The 16894-nt window shown below is 36.2% G+C and overlaps 2 protein-coding genes across 2 annotated transcripts in view; one reads left to right on the top strand and one right to left on the bottom strand.

Annotated features, from left to right (window-relative positions):
* The window catches only part of LOC129803267 (translation initiation factor IF-3, mitochondrial), a 1318-nt gene extending 543 nt beyond the window's left edge, over window positions 1-775 (bottom strand). The window contains exons 1-2 of the mRNA XM_055849717.1: window positions 359-775; window positions 192-269 (exon numbers count right to left, since the gene is read on the bottom strand). Of these exons, the coding sequence (XP_055705692.1) occupies window positions 192-269; window positions 359-657 (377 nt within the window). The 5' untranslated portion in view covers window positions 658-775. The remainder of the gene's footprint in view (window positions 1-191; window positions 270-358) is intronic.
* Window positions 12-16894, top strand: LOC129803231 (ornithine decarboxylase 1-like). The gene is made up of 4 exons (XM_055849679.1): window positions 12-273; window positions 5071-5209; window positions 11049-11776; window positions 15902-16894. The coding sequence occupies exons 3-4, from the start codon at window positions 11334-11336 to the stop codon at window positions 16704-16706; spliced, it is 1248 nt and encodes a 415-aa protein (XP_055705654.1). The 5' UTR covers window positions 12-273; window positions 5071-5209; window positions 11049-11333; the 3' UTR covers window positions 16707-16894.

The following is a 16894-nucleotide window of genomic DNA, read 5'->3' as shown; positions in this document are numbered from 1 at the left end:
CCATCCATGTCAGTGGTAGAAAGTTGAAGTAGTCTTTTTGGCGTGAGTTTTTCACTTTCCGGTCCTCCATTTCGGGGAATTTTCGGCATTTTTGGCCATTTCTCACGTTTCCTGTGTGCAAGTGAGATCTCTGGGCATTTTGTGAAGTGATCTAGAAGGTGAAGTGTGTGGAGTGTGTAAAGAATACCAACCTTTTGTCCGATTTCTCATCTGAATCACTGCCAACGTGGGATTTGAGCTCCTCCTTGAATTCGGCATTGGTCATCAATCTGTGTGAGTATCCCATTTCAGTATTATCTAATTTTCATTGGAATCTTTTCACTGGGACTAGTGTGAAAGGCACAAAATAGATTTTTACCTGTAAGTAGGTCTCTGGGTTTTTGTGTCAATATTTGCCACTTTTATCAGCTTCAAATCTCGCCTCTTGGACATTTTTTGAGCCTCCTCCAGAGTCACAATCATTGTGGAACTATCAGGGGACAAAAGAGTGATTTTGGGCTTGATTTTGTCCGGATTCTTTTGACCCTTGTCCACTTTATCTCCTGCACTGGCATTTGTGGTGTCTCCTGCAGTCTTCGTGGCATATCTCATGACACCCACGTGATATCGCGGACGGAGGGTTGCCGTGAGATGCGTGAGACACTTGAGACGATACATTGCTCACTTTTTTACCTCCCGATGGCTCAATTTGCATGGAAATTCCCCGTGAAATCTCTTATCTCATTCGCGAAAGTTAACTTATTCGGCCATTGGCGAAGTCGCACTCCTCAGTCTATTCAACTGCCCCCATGCGGCTGTTCTGAACACTACCCTCCATTTTGGCGGGCTATTTTCCCGCCATGACTCATTTTTCCCGAATTTTCTCGTGATTTTCCACTTTTCCACCCTTTTCACAATCACAAACCATTTCTTAGAATCCCCATGACTAATCTTCTTCTGAGACAATCATCTACCAAAACATTTCTTGAAAAATCACATTCTCAAATTCCTCTGGCCATTTTTCTCAATTAGGGTAAGTGTGCCAAATTTCGGCATAAGGTAAAGGAAGTATATATCGACCATGCATCTTGTATCGGCCAGCTTCCAGAAGATATCGGCCACCAAGATAAAATGAATATTTAAAAATTTACTAATTACGTTTTACCAGTTATCTAATGCAAAATATATTGCGTGTGTTCATATAATCTTCTGAATTAAGTTTTTCGTCGACTTTTTGATAAAATATAATTATTCATTTAATTTATTGAATCACTGTATCGGAGTCTTAATCAAAAAGTAGCCATTTCTCAAATTCTTATGATTTTATACTAGAATTTCAGTGACACAAAATAAGGATTTATACTTTATTTAAATTAATTACGAATCTGTCTGAATGTAAAAATCGTCGGTTGCGTCTACCTCTGTCGTATCTGCATTTGTTTTGTATCTGCATTCGATGCAAGCTACTATACAGACGACCCCTCTTGCGTGAAATGCTGACACAAAAGAAATGCAGATACGACAGAGGTAGACGCAACCGACGAAATATTACTCAATTATTCCACTTTTAGTATCAGAACACTTTTTAATTATCTCGATACGCATAATACGAATTAATTTATTAATTGAGAATGAGTATGTTTTGTTCCAAGTACAGAGCTCACCGGCCATTTTTCATCGCATTTCGATGTCATTTTCGCGAGCAGTTGAGGTTATGTTTTTGTTGTGAAGAAGAATTTCCTCAGGTGAATTTTACATTTTATCAATATTAAACATCTTGAAAGATGTCTTAGAATGTGCAATATGCTGAGAAAGGGTTGAAAAATGTGCTGGATGCCATGACGGCAGGTGATTCCTTTCGAAAACGTCTTCAAACTAAGGAGTGCCCAGAATGACCCTGAATGATAAACTTTCCGGAAGACAATCAAACGGAAAATCACTGGTAAGCTTGTACTAAGTAGGAAAAAGAATAATTTAAGCTTATGGAGTATCGTAAATCAAGCTGAAACTGGATTTTTTTTGTCCTTAAATACGAGCTCCAGGATTGGATCAAAAATATGGCGAAAAATGAGAAGATGCAGACACCCTTCACCAAAAATCTCCCTGGAAAGTGGTAAAAACTGGTCCTGATGGTTGGGTTCTGATAAGGCGTGGATGACAGAGAGTGTTTCTTAAAGTACCACATAATTAATTAGAAAGATATTCAAATTTGTAATATTTTTAAAGGGGTTTTATTGTTCGGCCGATATCTGCTCCACTCCCGGCCGATATCTTCCTCATCTGCTTTCATATGGCCGAAGCAATATGCGCAGTGCATGGTTGCAATTTTACCAATTGTTTTACTAATTTCTCTGAATATTAAGAAATCAAAACATATATTAAAATGCCAAAAATTGGTTTAGAGCTTTTATTTTAAGCAAATTATTGAGCATTTTTCTTAACTGGCCGATACTTACTTCCCTTACCTTAGTTGCATATAAGCACCGAAGTCCTAAGTTTGAAATGCAATATTTTTAATTCATATTGATTTTATTTGTTACTTCCTTTTCGGGAGGGTTGTGTGGAACCTTGCAAACTAGTTTATCATCTTTGTTTTCTTTAAGTCACTTGCTAATATATTTAAATATTAATAAAAATATGGTCATTGCTTTGGGTAAAATTCCGGCCACTTTGAGTGAAATACCGGCCACCTTATAGATAGAAAATAGATAGATAGAAAATTTCCAAACGTCAAATGGAACGAGTATAATATTTAGTTTAATACATTTACATGACCCATAAGCCCTGCGATCTTCCGTGTAATTTGTCATGAAGACCTGAAGAGTAGCATCTCAAATTTACGCGCAGATTCCCGTAGCAATTTGCCCTTCCTGAACTCTTCCAAGGCCTTTTCCACATTATTTTTTTCATATAAGCGATGGTTTTTTTTCTCTGGACATTGTAGAACTCAGAAATTAAAAAAAAAAACATAAAATGAATAAGAAATTTAGGAAAGCAAAAGATCTTGCCGGAATAGGTAACACTACCTCACCGCAGAGACGCTCACAAAGTATATACTTTTTTACGCGAAATTCAGGGGTGAAATGATAACTTTGGCTCTCGCTAGTATCGATTCGACACTATCGAATCTCTAGTATTGTTAGATCCAAATGACGAGATGAAATGAGTGTCGGCTCTTCACGAATTATCGACTCGTTATTGTGACATTTTGGGACAGTAAAATATAACCTCACTCTCGCCTGTTTTTTTTTTTTTAATTTTGCAATCGGAATTATTTCTGAGATTTTATTGCTTCAAAAATAAAAAAATGAACCCAGAATATATTTTTCATGGAAAGTGTGATTTTGGGGAAACTAAACATCCATTTTGAACGAGAAGACGCAAAAGTCGCGTTATGAAAATTACTCTTTGAAACTTCCGGAAAATATGTAAGCATAAAAAAATCATTTATGTAAAAATCTATCTATTTACACGTATCTTTTTTGTTTGCCTTGCATTTTTACAAAATAACTGACTGATACTGAAGAAATGGTTCCAGGAATTTCATGAATGATATTCTTCTCTGTTCCATCAGTACGCGGATTCTTTTTGGGTTGTGGTGTTTAATAGTTTTCAGGGAAGGGCAGAAGGCCCAAAAGAAAGGTAACGAATCTGTGGTCATCTCCGACAACTCATGAGTTTCTGTTGAATATGTTCCATTTGACCACAATGAATCTATGAGAAACTTTTTCGTCAACTTCCTGGATACTGCCTCAAATGTTTCAGCTTTCATTACCGTGAATGCTAGCTGCTTCTTGTGATGAGCCTTTCTAAGTCGACGGAGGGATAATTTTGTGGTTCATTGAACTCAGTGAACAGATTAAAAATTTTCGCATGCAATTTGGCCAAGATAATTTCTAGAAATTCCATATTTTATGGTGAGGCCAACATGAATAAAATTTCACAAAAATTGTATATTTTTAGTAAAAAAAAAATAATAAAGATAAATTAAAAGTGTAAAACAATTACATACATATTAAAAAAATGTAAAATGTTCATTAAATTTCCCTTCGAGGGTGCAAATCGACAGCCATAGAGGTGTCGATAAATTAGTGGCGAGAATTATCGACACTAGCGACAAAATATGCAAGTTATCATCTCGATCGCCCATAATCGACACTCGACACTAGCGATGCATCGCAATGGGACAGTTATCTTTTCACCCCAGCATCCTGCTGGGAAATTTTACCCGAAATTTAAAGATTGATTCACCTTCTGTACTTCACCACAAATCACAAAACTGCTAGAAACACAATCGATCTGTCACATTTTTTGTAAGACTTTCCACACTGAGTTTTTACAACGCAATTTAAATTGAAATTATACCTAAAATTTAACGGTCTTTGTGTTAACACTGAGAGAAATCCGAAAAAGTTAAAATAACATTTCGGAAATGTTAATTTTACCTTGCAGTATTGATTCGAAATCGGTGTAAATATTACCCTTTTTCATGTTAATTTTACCCTTAAAAGGGTGTAAAATTAACATTAAAAAATGTTGATATATTTTTACACCTAAAAAGTGTTAAAGTTATGAGGAAAAAAAGTTAATCGAACCCTTTTTTTCTTCGAAGATAACATACATAATTTTAATTAATTTATTTGCATGGGCGAAATAACACTCAAAGTGACCGAAATTAGAAGCTGGCCGAAATTTGGCACAATTCCCCTATCTTAATTTTGTCTTTGGCGTCAGTCAAAATGCCCAAAAGAAAATGTTTTGTGATTTTTTTTTCTGCCAGAGGGTCAAGCAGGCAAAAATTCATCACCCTCTGTGCACAGCATGAGACCGAAAGAATCGACGAAAAATGCCACAAAATGTGTTGCCAACTAGCCTGGAATGCATTGACGTCACAGTTGATTGTCTGGAATTCACTATCAGCCAACACACTCCCGGCCACAACTCGATATTTCAGCCCTGATCACCAGTTTAGCTCTGACATTCTCTGCGATTGAAGTGTTTTTGTTGCTCGTGAAGAGAACTCTGAACTCTCTCTGTACCCATTTTGGCAGACTATTCTCATTCAACATTTCCCATTCGTTTCCTTTGCAGTGCCTTGTAGATCCTTTGGGATAGGATTAACGTGAGAACTAACAGCATTCTGTGCTTCATCAGTGTGCTTTCGGACGTTTTGTTGGATGGGAGGTTATTTTTTTCAACAATACCAAAAATTTCGAGAATTCCCGATCAGGTGAGTCACATTTTTATCTAAAATGATTTGCTAAATGAAAGTTACACAGAGCCACAAAGAAATAGAAATAACAGTCGATAATTTTTGTATGCACATTCACGATCAAAGTTCTCGAAATGATGATCTTTGTCCCTTGTAATAGTGATCTTTGGAAGTGATCCTTGTCTAACGATAATGGCTGAATGATTCAGGTAGAAAAAGTGTCCCATTTTGGCCATTAAAAAATCGTTAAGCATTAAAAATAAGTTCACATAATCCCCTTCAGTAAAAAAAAACTGATAAGTTTCTGGAGTGGTTTCATTTCAACACTTTCTCAAGAATCACAAAATGCTGATAAAAATTTCCTCTCAAGTAATTTTCCACATTCACTTTTTATAGAGATTTTATAGTGCGATAAAAAAAACTTGATAAAGACAAATTAGGATTTTTTTAACGGAAAATTACCACGGTAATTTGCAAAAAATTATCAAAGTACCAGAGTTAGTTATTTCGTCTGAAGATTTGGGGGATGTCTGAGTCTGATTGCAGCATTACTGTGTTATCACACTTGCACATTAAAATTTTAATATGATTCACATTAATTGTCGCTGGTGAGAGTCCAAATGTTTAATTTGTGTGTTTGAATCATTTTATATTCAAAATTTGATCAATTTGTTGATAAAAAGGTAGACTTGGCCCGCAAAATTTGATATAAATTGATTTATAGCATTAATGCAAACAATTAATGCGATTTTCTCTTTAATTTTTTAATGTGAAAAATATTTATGCTTTAGGTAAATTTAAACTTATTTTTGCAGGCCAAGTCCACTTCTTTATCAATAAATAGAAAAATCCCCAAATATTAAGTGACTCAAAGACACAAATAACATATTTGGACGCTCACAAGCGACAATTTAATGTGAATCACATTAAAATTTTAATGTGCAAGTGTGATAACGCCGTTAGACAGATTGTAAAGAACCACTTTAATCCATTGAAATTTGCATTAGGGAAAACACAACGAGGAATTTATGATTTTTCTTCGAAAAGCCCCACAAGGAAAAGAGTAATTCGTAAAAGTTTGTCAAAAGTTTGTAGGAACGTGAGAATCAATGAAAAAGACTATGGAATTGCTTTACATCATCCGATCCCAATGCATAAAAAAATTAAATTTTACCTCCAAAAGTTTGTTAATTTTAAATTAGCCTTCTCCGTTTGTTACAAATTCTCAACAAATTTCATGAATAGAAATGTTTGTAGAGCAGCAATCTTATCTGTACACAAAGTGATAAACTTTAGAAATTCTACAAGGTGGCTGAAAAAAAATGCAACAAACTAAAGCGCTATATTATCCTCATTTTTTGTTCAACTTTTTTGAAATAAAGAAAAAAATAGTAGTAAATACATCAAAATTTTAGAATATTATCGGTTTTGTTCAATACGATCATATTTTGACTTAATTATGGTCTTTAGTGTGTCGGAAGTACTATCGCAGTTTGCACGAATATCAGCCTTCCGAATGTCCTGCTATTCACGAGGAAGGGCTGCCTTCAGCTCATCGACACTATGCTAATTTTTAGTCCTAACTTAACCTTGACCAACAAAATGCCTCTTTTGGAGAAGTCAAACAGAATTGTGCAGGTTATTGTTTTAGAAAAATGAAGTGCGAAACGTTTTTTCTTTTAATAAAGGGTACTCTGACAAAAATTTATGTTTAAATAACAAAATTTTACGAAAGTTTGTATGTGTATTTACGAATTTTTAGGAGCAAATGTTTGTAAAAGAACAAAAAATGCTTGTCAAGTAATCATGTTACGAACAACGGCCTCAACTCTGAGACCAAAACCAAGATCAAAATTTCAAGTTGTCAAATACAGTTGTCAAATGTCATCCGAATTAGACAGAAATTCGAACAACAAACTTTTTGAAATGCAACGATCATCTGTATACACATATTAAGTTCTCATACTTATATATATAGTAAATTTCACGAAAATCCCTTAATAATGCAAAATCACATCAAAATTGAGACGCTCAAGAGCAGAAGTGGACTGTTTTAATAGGGAAATGCATACAAAAGAGACCACTTCTGCTCTGAGCGTCTCAATTAAGATAAACCATGGCAAATTTGAGCATATTTGCTTCATTTGATAATCATAATCAAATTTGAAAAATGTCAACAAACTTTTTTTGAAATTCAACTGCTGCCCGAATTAAAAAGTAGTCCGATCTTAAGAGAGCCGAATTAGCGAGAGTCTACTGTATTTCCAAAATCAAGATTTTGTACTGACTCGAAGTATTTATGGAACTTAAAATGTCTTAGCTAAGACCCAAGATTTCAAGATTTTCCACACTTAACGAAACGCAGAACCGTCACTTCTGACAAATCTTAATTTCTGTGTTGAATTTGTTGAAATTTTGTTATATAAATTAGGAAAATTAATTATAGAACGTATTAAAGAATAAATGAAAGGCCATAAACGTGTATAGGAAGTACAGGAAGTGTAAACCAAACTTGTGATAAACCAAGAAATCCTTATGCAAGATGTGATTGTTTTGCAGATATCCTCAGGGTGGTGTATGTACTTCGATATGTACATTTAGAAATACGTATCATTTCGATTAAATTACAAGATCAAATAGAGTATTTTACAAAGTAATGTTCCTTTTGTACCATCTCTTATAGAAATATTCCTCATTAATAGTCATTTTCGTATGAAACTCTTCAAATTGTTACTATCTTGAAAATTCCAAGCACCTCCGAGAGGTTCTTGGTATTATTTTAAAAAAATAAATTTGACATCTTGAAATCTTGAAATATTGGATCCAAATTTGCTAATCTTGATATTCACACGGTTTGTGTCTTGGATTTCAAGATTTCAAAACATTTGACAGATTTGACATCTTGATCTTGATTTTTGATTTTAGAATACCAAAATATTGAAATTTTATTGAATAGTAATGCCAATAGTGCATATTGGCAAAAAAAAGTGAACCGCCTAAACAATAGAGGCTGGTATACGAGAACGAGTTTCGGCATGAAAGTAGTTCTTCAGTCGATACAAATATTCACTGTCACTGATCCAAACATACACCGAGATGGGCTGCTGTAATACAGTGGCGGCACTGGTTGCCCACAGAGCTGTGATATAGAGCGGCTACCCGTATCGGGGGATAAGATAGAAAAGGAGTTGGGAAGCAAAAGGGTCCAATTGTGGCCTGAATGCATTGGCAATCCGAAATAGAGAACTGACCCTGGCAAAATCTTATCTTACGTTGATGGTCCAACTAGATATGTAATCTATAACGATCACGTAATTTTTTGTATACGGTTGAAGATCGTGAGATTTATAACGACTTGTCGGAATATTAATCGAATAAGTCGTTTTTTCTTGCAAAATACATTTCTTTCGCTTCTCGGGTACTACTTGACACTCTCTGCCTTCCCTGTATGTAATAACGGAAGGTTAATGATTCCCAAAGTTGTAGTCTAATTCATACACAGAACATTTAATGATTATTTTGGTAAAAATAGCATTTTAACCTTGTAATTTTTCTAATGAAAAATTATTGAAAAGTTTAATTGGATAATGGCCTCTACACACTAGATAAATTTATGTCCATATTGAAGTAAATTCCCTACGCTTGCGTAGGAAAAACTGTTCAATATGGACATAAATTTCTCTAGTGTATAGAGGTCATAATTCAATCAACTTCATTTTGTTTTGTTTTTTAGCTGAGATTCTTTACAATCTCAGCTTTTGTAGTCATAGGTGAAATCCGACCTCGTCAGATCGGGCCCAAATTTTAAATGTACACGTTTTGACACTCATAGATCACGAATATCATATGCGCCAAAAATCGATTTTCGTGGACGTCCCGTCCGTCCCGTCCCATCCCGTCCTTTGTATAACCACTTCTAGCGAGAGAACGGAAAGAGATATCGACAAGCAGTTTTCGACAAAGCTTAAATGTCGATGGGCGGTTAGAAGTAGATGATGTCAGAACCACCCCCCACCCCCTCCTTCCGCCATTTTGAAACACACTCAAATTTTGTTTTCTCGATAACTCAGCCCCTATGGCATGGATCGATCTCAAATTTTAGTATGTTATAGTTGGGCCTAAGAGCTTTCGATCGATAGCAAACTTAACCCCCTCCGACTCTCTGACCCGAACTAGAAGGGGTCAAAAAATGAATTTTCGAATGACTATATCTCCGGTTCTAATTATCGGAATTCGAAAAAATTTGGTGTTTTGGAAAGCTCTCGTTAAGTACTATAACCATTCTGACACCCTAATTTCATCCGATTTAATCGAAGATCCGATTAATCGAAAAATTGTAGCTGAGGTCGAGACCTTTCCAACGGTGGGTCGCACTCCTTCGATGCTCCCTGACCCAAGCTATAACCAGAAGTGTCATTGACCGGACTGCATTTTTGGTGTTTCTGAAGCGATTTTCACAAAATTTTAGTATATATTATATCTGAGATCAAGATCTTTCTAACGATGGGTCCTATCCGTTTCTACCCCAACCTACTGTACCCCGACCCTTTACTATATCTATGTGGACCGGACCCTATTTCTAATGTTTATTCACCGATTTCAATGAACTTTTTAGCTGAGATTCTTTACAATCTCTTTTTCTTTTGTTTGACTTGTCCACTCAGATTATTTAAAATAGAAAATGACCAGTGATAAGCCCAGATAAGCTTATGGTAGCTGAGATTCTTTACAGGCGACCTCGAAATGCGTGCATCACGAAGTGCTTGCAACTCGGAATGCGTGAAAATTCGATTGTGAGTTGAATTTTGGGGGCAAAGAATCGCGTTGAGTAAACTGTTCTCGGCAGTCGAAATGGATGAAATTGGCTCGACGCGATTCTTTACCCCCATAATTCAACTCACAATTGAATTTTCACGCATTCCGAGTTGCAAGCACTTCGTGATGCACGCATTTCGAGGTCGCCTGTAAAGAATCTCAGCTACCATAAGCTTATCTGGGCTTATCACTGGTCATTTTAATGTGTTCTCCTCTGCTAAAATTTCATGAATTTCCGATATATTTACTTAAACGGTTTGTCGAAGACTATTAAAAGTGTCTTATTTAGCTTTTGATTTGATCAAATGAAACTACTTTGGGGCAGCTTTTCTTTATGATTTCTGTGTCACATGTCAGTCTTCTTATTCAACAATGAATCACTATTTGCTGTTGATCCTCAAATTGTAAATAAAATACTTAAATATTGTTTTGAGTCTGTAATAACAAGTTGTATCACAAAATAAGAGCTCTACTCTCAGTTTTGATTTTACTCTCCAACTATATGGATCCCATAGCCGTTAAAGTTTAATTAAAAACGTTTTTCTCATTGATTCTTTAATTAAAAAAGAAACAGGAGTATTGATAGAATTATATTTTGTCATTATGTTCCTTATAAAGAAGACCGTGTTGCAAATTTAGTTAAACTTATAAGTCGGTTTGTAGGGTGATTTAAGGAAAATTTAGAAATATCAAATACTAAAAGAGAAGGTAATATGCAGTAGTTTCGGAAATGTTTCAGGAAAGATATACCCGACAGATGAAAAGTCTTACGTATTAATTAATTAAATTGTTGATCTGCCAGCCTATTTATCAGTCTTGAATGATAAATAAAATATACGCTGTAAATATTTTTCAATTAAATCAATTTTATCGAGTATAATTTCTTGCTAAAGCGCGGCTCAGAAGAAAATGATGAATGGCAGAAAAAAATATGTTCTCATTTGATTGAACGCTAATTGGAAGCGCAATTAAATGGATCATTCTCATCTCTGCGCGTGATAATTTTTCAAAACTGATACAGTATTTTGTTTGATGCGTATAGGTTTCTTTGAAGGGTCAGTTGCCCTTCTTAGTTGAGGGCTCTGGCCTGTTCTTCATCACGTGGCAGCTCAAATTGAACGGCGAACCACCGTGGTAATAGCCCTTCAGTTGCATTACATTTTGGACACTAACTACTTGGCTTAACTTAGACTCTCTTGATAAGAGAGAAAGAGTGGAGAGAAGATAAGAGAATTTGGACAACGCAACACGGATTTGTGAAGTGTTTATTATCTGACAAGGATTTCAGAGAGCTCAGGAGGTAGAAATTTTTTTTGCAGAAGGAAAAATGAAGCTTCAGTTGGAGAATGAAATCACCCTATTTGAGGGTCAATTTGATGCAAATGCCATTTTTCGGCAAAAGATTTACGAGGAGATGGATGCTGGCCAAGACGAGGCTCTCTATCTCTGTAATTTGTCGGATGTGGCCAGGAAGTATAACATCTGGTGCCAGAAGATGCCACGTGTAAAGCCTTTTTATGCTGTTAAGTGCAACAGTGATGAGAATGTTGTGAGATTGCTAGCCAAATTGGGCACTGGCTTTGACTGTGCGTCACGGGCCGAGATCAATGCGGTCCTCAAGCACGGAGTCACTCCTGACAGGATCATCTTTGCCAACCCGTGCAAGGCTAGCTCCCACATTCGCCATGCAGCAGCCACTAATACTAGCCTCATGACTTTTGACTCCACGGTGGAACTTGAGAAAATCCGACTCCTCTATCCGGACGCTCAGTAAGTACCAATTTCATTGATAAGATTTTTTTTCGTGAATTTTCTTCAAATGGTTTAATTGCTGCTAAAGCGCTTCTACACAAGTTCAGTGTCACATGTTTTCTGATAAGAAGATTTTATGGATTGTTCATTATTCCAACAAAACTTGGTTAGTAACTTACTCGTTTAAATTGAAAAGATTTTTTTGTAATTATTTCAAACCGAAAGAAAGCTTTTGTCAAGTTTGTTTTATTTTCCTTTGTCTTACATTAATTTTAAATAGAAAAAAGTAAGATTATCATAAAGTTAAAATCTAATAAGTAATTTATAAAGTCATCCAATTGAATTGCAACTGTTCAAAATGCTTCAATCCTTTTATTTCAAAACTTTTTTTTTGATATGATAGAAATAATTTAGGATATAGGAGATAACCCGTTATCTTCGGACGACTCAAACTTTGAAAAACTAATTTATTTTTTTGTAGCAAACGATTAGAAACTGTTGTTAACATTGCTGACGATTGAAGTGTCAAGAATACCGAAATTCGAAATGGCAGAACAATTACACTTTTCTCTGAATCGTGCATATGGGGCAAAATGTCATCCAAATTATCGAGAGTTTTGGGCATGAAAAAATCATTGTAAATTTCACAAAAAAGCCTTTAAATATAAAGAATCACGATAAACAAGTTCAACAACGATTGAACAAGTTTGCTTTAACTCTTTCCGGACCACAACATATCCAGCGAACGAATTTCAGTAAAACTCACTTTATTGTAAGTCTTAGTGGTCAAATATGATACTTTTGTAGAAAAAGAATTTTCTCTGCCTCTGGGAAATTGGAAAACTCATGGGTACTCTCGTCCCCAAAGGAACGAAAAGGAGACAAACTTCAATTTTCCAAAAGCCAATAATATCAATTTTGTGAATTATTTTTGATGTCGAATGACTACTTTACAATTTTGATCACTAAAACAAGGTGAATTATTGACCAGTATCTTGTGGGATGTCCAGAAAGTGGTCAAGAAGACACCAAATTCCTGCTTGCCAACAGATTCCGCATAATATTTTACACAATAACACTTTAAAACACATTTCTCTCAACATGATGTTATTGCAGACGCATTAAGCTTTCTCAAGAGCATAAAAGATACTTCCTGGACAATCAGAATTCACCAAAATCAGGAAGAATAGGAAAAACTTCCCTGAAAACAATCTCCCGCGATGCCAAATGTCAAAATTATCGGCCATAATTGGTTGTAATCATTCATATCGACGACTCAGAATATAAGTCGAACAACTCGATTTTTTACAAAAAAAAAATCGTTTTATTCCCTTTTTGGATACTTTTTTATACCCTCTACCTTCCCTGTGAATATTATACTTGAAAGATATTTATTTTCAAAGTTATAGAGATTTTAAATCTCAAAAATCCTATTCTCCGCATGGAAATATCAGCTTCGAATCGGTCTCCTGTAAAATTTGCCTACTGCGAGTTATTTGTTTCTTATTCTGAGCGGTCGATATAGTATAAAAAATGTGAAAATAATTTTTCTGATAAACCCGATTCTTAAAAATTTTGATTTTTTTTACTGTTTTTCAGTATCATTGAGTACTCTATTCTTTTAAAAAATTAACTTTTAATTTTGGGTTTAACAGATTTCATTAAATTTTAAAAATGCAGTGAAATTTTAGTTGTTTTTAATAAAAGTTAAACGCAAAAGTGGAGGCTTTCATTTTCAAGGAATGTAGTACTCAATGTTGATCAACAGTAAAAAAACAAAATTTTGAAGAATAGTATTTTGATTAAGATTGTTATGAAAACCTGCACAGCTTAAGCATGAAATGGTTAAGATTGTGCTGAAAACATGCACAGCTTAAGCATGAAATGGTTAAGATTGTGGTAAAAACATGCACAGCGGCAGCGGTTGGACTTTATAAAACAGATGATAATCGTCAAAACCGGTACAGCCGTGCACAGCCGAAGAGTAAAATGGTTAAAATTGAGCATAAGTCCTGCATAGCTCAAATAAAATTGGATCTAAATTTTTAACGGTTTTCTTAATCTTGATCGTTTTATGTTTATCAGCTGTGCGCATTTTCACAATATAAACCGTTTCTGATAAGTACGAGTTTCATGCACTATCTGAACCATCTTATGCTTGAGACTTCAGCATAATCTTAAATTAATATATTAAAGTATTTTTTTATTTCAACTCAAAATCTTGAAAGAATAATAAGGATAAAATGCGCTTTAGGAGCTAGAGGAGCGCCAAGAAAGCTCTGCAAGAAATTAGGTGACCCCAAAAAGCACCTGAAGGAATTTAAAGTGTCTCTTTTTACTTAAACATGAAATCATGCAAAAATATAAGGGTAAAATGTATTTTGAGACCTTTATAGACGCCAAGAAAGCATTTAGAACAGTTGGACGCCCCAGAAAGTGAGGGAATTAAATAAATGTTTTCAATCAATCAGCTGGCATTAGCGAAAATATCTCTGAAAGAAAGTTTTTATAACAGAACCTAGCTGGTACAAGTTTGAAATGAGTCGATTACACTCACTTATTTAATGGATAAAAATATTATTTTCGCTTTTTCTCAAAGTTGAGTAGTTATATTATGTTACTGTAGTGACTATACTACGGAAATAAAATAAAAATATTATTTTAAGTGGATTATCTAAAGCGTGTCCGCGATTTAAATTCCAAGGAGACAAATGACTCTCTTTAAAAAACTATAGTACATATAAAAATACTATATTTCTTGAAAGGGTATTTCATTGTGATTCAAATCCACTTTGTGGGTTTTTATTCAAGCGGGTTTTCCGCGAAATCTTCGCACCATCTTCTTTACTCCCCTCATAAGGCTCTGGACAAGGTCGTCCCCACGATCTCTGACGACTTTCTTCCACTTTCTTCCGAAGTTATGCAAATTTTTGGCTGGATTAGCCTTCTTCTTCAAGTCTCCTTTCAAAATTCCCCAGTATTTCTCAATGGAGCGGACTTCTGGCAAACCATTCCAGGGTGGCTTTCGCGTAATGATATGATGCCAAATCAGTCCAAGATAGAGGAGGGATGTCGTGGCTTTGATACAGTGGCAAAAGCTGTTTTTGGAGGCACTCTTTAATGTAGATATCCGCGTTCATCGTCCCTGTCATGAAAAATTCTTCGCTACGACGTCCACAAAAGCAGATTGCCATCCAAACCACATATTTCTTCGGGAACTTGTCGTACTCTTTAAACATGTACTTGCTGGCTACATCCGTACGAGTCTTCGCCGTGTAAAACTGTTGGCCGGGCAACTGAGTAAATTCACCTTTTACGACAGTTTCGTCGTCCATCAAAATGCATCCTTGAAAGCCTTTCAAAACTCGATCACTCAGATTTCTCGACCACGTTTTGGCACTTTGCTTCTGCTTGTCCGTGCGATGGGGAGCAGCTTGAGCTTTGTACGTTATCAATCCGTTATTCTCTTTGATTCTCTGCACTAAGCTCTTGGAGATACCCAGCTTTTTGCCCACATCTCTGACTGAAAGGCAAGGTTGCTTCTGGAAAAGCGCCAACACTCTCTTCTCCATCCTCTTGTCTACAGCTCCAGGTTTTCTGCGATATTCTTGCTTTCGAACAACAGTCTTGAGTTCCTTGAAGCGTAATATAACCCTTCGCACCGTGGATGGACACTTTCCTGTGATCCTTCCGATTTCAGAATAGCTCGCTTTTGGATTTTTTAGGTACGTGTCCACGATCAATTTGCGCAGGTTCTCCATTTTCATCACTTTTTTTAGCCAAAACACAACCTTTTTCAATTTTTTTTTCAGAAATGAAAAGCTCTGACGACTTGAAACATGTCAACATGTCAACATGCTTCATGTCGAAATCTTGGTATTTAAATTCATGACACGCTTTTTAGCGTAGTCATAACGATCGACATAGCGAAGCGCCCAGATTAGCGCACTTGACGCACTTCATTTCGGATAATATAATTTTTTTTTAAATAGTTCCACAAATAAATCCTTCTCTGAACTTGTGACATTGCTGACTTGACAGATATGACTGATATAACGATAAGAAATTTGGAATAGACGTCACATGTCCTCACATCATCATCCTGCTTTTGGGAAAAATTTAATGTAATTGTATTTATTGCAGGCTCGTCCTCCGCATCCGTTGTGACGCAAAGAAGGCTCAATGTCCTTTGGGCGATAAGTTTGGGTGCGATCCTAAGCTAGAGGCGCCTCTATTCCTCGTAACCGCTAAGAATCTGGGTCTAAACGTTGTTGGAATTAGTTTCCATGTTGGAAGTGGCTGTGGAGATCCTCCGGTTTTCCGTAAAGCTATCGCTGCTGCCCGTGAGCTCTTTGACTATGCTGCTACTTTGGGCTACAATTTGAGCCTTTTAGACATCGGAGGTGGATTTCCTGGTGATACCGGTACAGATATCAGTGTTATTGCAGATGTAGTTAATGCTGCTCTTGAGGATTATTTTCCACCTGGAGATGACAATGTGGAGATCATTGCGGAGCCAGGAAGGTTCTTTGTGTCTTCTGCTTACACTTTGGGTGTGACTGTGCACTCAAAGCATGAAGTCCTGGGTCCAGATGGCAATATAACTCACGTGAAGTACTTCGTGAATGAGGGTTTGTACGGATCCTTCAATTGCATCCTGTTTGATCATCAGGTGGTGACACCGCAAGTTCTGGATAGAAATCCGTCAGCCAGTGAGGAGCCGCGTGCACCGGGCATTAAGTGTTCCATTTGGGGACCTTCGTGTGACGGACTCGACAAGATTTGTGACAATTTGGTGCTGCCACAGCTTTCCCTTGGCGATGTCATTGTGTTTCCCAATATGGGGGCCTATACTTTGACCATTGCCACCACCTTCAATGGCTTCCCGAATCCACGGGTTATGTACTTTGTGGAGCGTCAGAGCGCGATGGATCCGGTCATCATGTGATGCTGTGGTTTACACCGAGATTTATCGCATCGAGGACCAATTTTATCCACTCCCATTTATGTATCTCTCTTTTACAACGTCTGTTTTGGGAATCTTTTGCAGGGGGACTGTTCCCCTCTTTGACACACTCTTATTTTCTTGGGTATCTTCCAAATAAAGGAGTTCTTTTTTTGCAACTAACACAAGAA

This window comes from Phlebotomus papatasi, chromosome 2 (genome assembly GCF_024763615.1).
Source record: "Phlebotomus papatasi isolate M1 chromosome 2, Ppap_2.1, whole genome shotgun sequence".
Lineage (NCBI taxonomy): Eukaryota > Metazoa > Arthropoda > Insecta > Diptera > Psychodidae > Phlebotomus > Phlebotomus papatasi.
Note: the sequence above shows the minus strand (reverse complement) of the source record. Positions and strands in the feature narration are given on the sequence as shown.

Coding starts and splice junctions, on each gene's coding strand:
- LOC129803231 (XM_055849679.1), top strand. CDS start 11,334: ATGAAGCTTCAGTTGGAGAATGAAATCACCCTATTTGAGGGTCAATTT. Junction 11,777..15,901: donor CTCCTCTATCCGGACGCTCA/GTAAGTACCAAT, acceptor TATTTATTGCAG/GCTCGTCCTCCGCATCCGTT.